The 3799-nt window shown below is 32.6% G+C and overlaps 1 protein-coding gene across 1 annotated transcript in view; it reads left to right on the top strand.

Moving 5' to 3' along the window:
• Nucleotides 1-3799, top strand: part of LOC103610026 (HEAT repeat-containing protein 5B) — a gene marked incomplete at both ends in the record, with an annotated part of 56985 nt that overhangs the window by 6114 nt on the left and 47072 nt on the right. Inside the window, one exon of the mRNA XM_008594264.1 lies at nucleotides 745-935. Coding sequence (XP_008592486.1) covers nucleotides 745-935 — 191 coding nt within the window. The remainder of the gene's footprint in view (nucleotides 1-744; nucleotides 936-3799) is intronic.

The following is a 3799-nucleotide window of genomic DNA, read 5'->3' as shown; positions in this document are numbered from 1 at the left end:
CATGGTCTCCCTCAGTGGTTGGGGTAATAGCGAACCAACTGCAATATTTCTGTACAGATTACACTTTTCGTCATAGATGTGCTAATGCCTCTGCTGTAGTTAACATTTTCCCCAGGCGCACCAAGACTTGGATTTTTGGTCTCAAGTAAGCAAACTAAGTTCCAGGACAATAAGTGTAGCTAGAACAGAGATAATGTTAATACAATACATTAGTAACATTCAGTATTTTGAACAGACTGTATCAACATTCAGTTACTGATTATTTTTCCCTTATTTTGTCTTTAGATATATATTGATTATATTCTTTAAAACATAATCGTCTTCTGTGGAATTTTTATATAAATGAATCAAAATTTCATACTTACCAGGCATTTTCCTTTAGAGTGCTAAATTTCAATCAGTTAAATAATGGTTGATTTAATAATGCAGTGTCCTTTATAGATATAAAAGCAACTTTTAAGTATTAGTCTGTGGATAGAGACACTGTCAGGGTTTGCTGGTTTTAGGGCCAGTCTGTCTACTACTATGTTATATATCATGTTCTGAAGTCATATTTAGGAAAGTGATTACTGTCAATTTAACAGGTGCTGATTCTATGTTTAATGTATACATGTGAAAGTTGACTGAAGAAAATAATATATGAAAACATATGTATATATCTGTATATGTATATGCAGCACATTTTTTCTTTTATTTTACATGAATTATGAATTCCTATTGTTATTTTTTTTTTAATAAATATAGGGCTTAGCTGAAAACAAAAGTACTTTAGGACCTGAAGAAGTTCGTAAATCTGCTCTGACACTGGTTATGGGTGCTCTTGACAACCCGAACCCCATCTTGCGATGTGCAGCAGGGGAAGCTCTTGGAAGAATGGCTCAGGTGGTTGGAGAAGCAACTTTTATTGCTAGAATGGCCCAGTATAGCTTTGACAAGTAAGTGAGTCTCTTTACTAACAAGTTTCTCATACTGGGAAAAATGTCTTTTAAGTAATCAATAATTATTAATGGGCTCTGTGTTTTCCAAAAGGCATAGCATGTAAAAATATATTGTGTTTTTTCATAATGATCTCAATTTTTAATTCAACAGTTGATTAAACTCAATGTGGAAAAGTTATAATATGTTAGATACTTTAAATGTGGGGAGGGCTTCTACTACAGCTCTTAAATGTTTCATAATGGAATCAAGAAGACATGTTAATAAGGACTTCTCTCAGTTATGTGTATTCATTTAGGACATGCTTTAAAGTCATTTTCTCTTCCCTCTATCTTCTCCTATCCCTGATTATTCTTTCATTATTTAATCACTTTTTGTAATAAGCCATTCCTTTTCTAACTGCTACCAAGTTTATCATCTCTTAAATTATCCCTGAAATGGGAAAAAGTTAAGCATTAGGTTTTAAAAATTTCTTCACATATTATAAAGAGTGATCTCAGAGATCCAAATAAATATGATTAAGATGATAAGATATAATTATTAGTGACTGTCCAGTTGTTAATCAAGTACTTAAGTAGAGAAATTAAAGATCAAGGGTGGTCAAGCACTGATGTGTTATGTAGATTATCATTCTTTGTTATTATACGTATTGAGTAGTAAATATACCAAACTACATCATAATCATTAACAAGAGAAGACGAGTGGGACGCAGTGGTTATGAAGTAGTAGTTTTGAAGAAAAAGCATTTTCTGAACTCTTGCATATCTGAGAATAACGTTCCTTGTCTTCACACATGAATGGCACTTTGGCTGGTTATAGGATAATGCCCCAGTGTATTGTTTGAATCACTGAGTCTAATATAAGCAGGCAGAAAATAGTTAAAATATTTCCACTTAATCTTCTGTAGAATGACTTCTATTTTCTAGCAATAGATTAGTTTTGCTCTTTCCAAGTATTTGTCATTGGTTCTGAAATTACCTTTTGTTAAAAGATTTTTTCAAAGATAGCACCAATTGTAGAAATTCATTTGGTTCATACTCTGTTCATAATTGGTAAAATAGGAGTGTGTTTCTTTGGAAAGCTCTTGAATTGTATTTTTTTTTTTTAGTTACAAGAGGTTTTAATTTTTAAGTGTCCTCAGTATCTGTAACATATTGTATTTATTTTGTACATACTCTGGTGAAACACAAGGAACATTTCATTAATTTAAACCATTTAATGGTTTGTGAGTATTATTGGTGGTGCTTAGTTTCATTAGCTTTTTAAAATAATTGATCATTATCTGAAATTAATTATTACATAGATTGAAGTTAGCCATTTTTTCATATTTTAATTTATCTGATATTGGGATTTTAAAAAAATTCTCTATGAAATGTCATAATTACTTGGCAGGATTTTTTTCTTTTATACTGTTATCTAAAATAATGGTACACTTTTAAAAAATATGTGGTATCTTAAACTTGACAAAATCCGTATTTTGAAAAAACTTCAGTTTCCTGCAGCCTCATTACATTAGACTATTTTTATCAACATTATCTCTTGATGATATAATATCTGACTATGAAAAGCCAAAATCACCTATGCCTACAGATTAGTCAGCTATATTTGCACATTGAAATCTTATTCCAATTTAGCTTTAAAACAGAAATTCACAGAAATTAAGATAGGAATCATTCCTATAAACCATTGTAGGTTAATAGAAAGTAGCTTCAATTGCTTAAGACCTAGTTTAAAAAAAAAAAAAAAAAAAAACTTGCTGATTGAATTTGCTTCCATTTAAATTAAAAATCACTTTGAGACCTCTGGGAAATGTATATTCTTATATCTTAGGTTATTTATTTTATCAAATATATAATTATCACTGAGAAAATTGGTTCTGCTTTTAGCTCACTAAACTGTTACTTTTTGAGAAATAACATGAAGGCATCTTTCTAATCTGTAGAATGTTTTAGAATTCACAGATTGTGTTCATTCTTAATTTTATTCATTCCTCAAAATGATCGTTATGTAGGAGTAATGTTAATGTCCATTTTATGGATAGAGAAACTGAGACTTAGAGAGGTAGAGATTACTTATCCAAGGATGTATTAGAAATATTGTTAAGGATAGACTTAGTTCCCTTTATTCATTGCTTCATTTCTTAACATCTGTTCTATGACAGCACTTAGAATTTTTCTTTCTTTGCAATAGGTCAACTGACCAGCCGGTCTTGGTGATGATTATTCATCTCCTGACTTTCGTGAGGTTGGCAGAAGTCTGGTTGTGGATTGGCTTATCAAGAGTTATAGTACAGTTTTGAAAATGCAAATAGAGTTGTTTTCTAAGCTCTTTTGTTATTTCAGGTGCTTTGTTCTTAGTGGTATTTTGTCCTGTTTTCTAATAGTAATTGATGACATTAGTGCATGGTTATGAGTTGTAGTTATGTATGTTCTTTTCTTTGATCCTTTCCATTGTTTAAAATGAGGTATAGAGGGTAGCTCCATTAAACTTTCTACAGACAAGTTAAATATGAATAAAATGATGAAATCTGGGGCCGGCCCGGTGGCGCACTGCTACAGTGCGCCGCTTGGGAGCGCGGTGGCGCTCCTGCGGAGGGTTCGGATCCCACATACAGACCGGTTCCCGCTCACTGGCTGAGCGAGGTGCGGGAGCAACACCGAGGGTTGCGATCCCGTTGCCGGTCCCGGTCCGGTACGGGCGCGACACTAAGGGTTGCGATCTGTTGCCGGACACGGAAAAAGACAAAAAGGAAAAAAAAAATGATGAAATCTATTCTTTCAAATAAACATTAAAAAATATAGAGGACTTTCACTTCCATTCATGATGGAATAACAGGAAATGGATTTACTCTCCTTTCTTAAAA

The sequence above is a fragment of the Galeopterus variegatus genome, unplaced genomic scaffold (assembly GCF_000696425.1).
Source record: "Galeopterus variegatus unplaced genomic scaffold, G_variegatus-3.0.2 Scaffold10492, whole genome shotgun sequence".
In the NCBI taxonomy this organism is placed as follows: Eukaryota; Metazoa; Chordata; class Mammalia; order Dermoptera; family Cynocephalidae; genus Galeopterus; species Galeopterus variegatus.
This window is presented reverse-complemented; position numbering and strand designations above follow the sequence as displayed.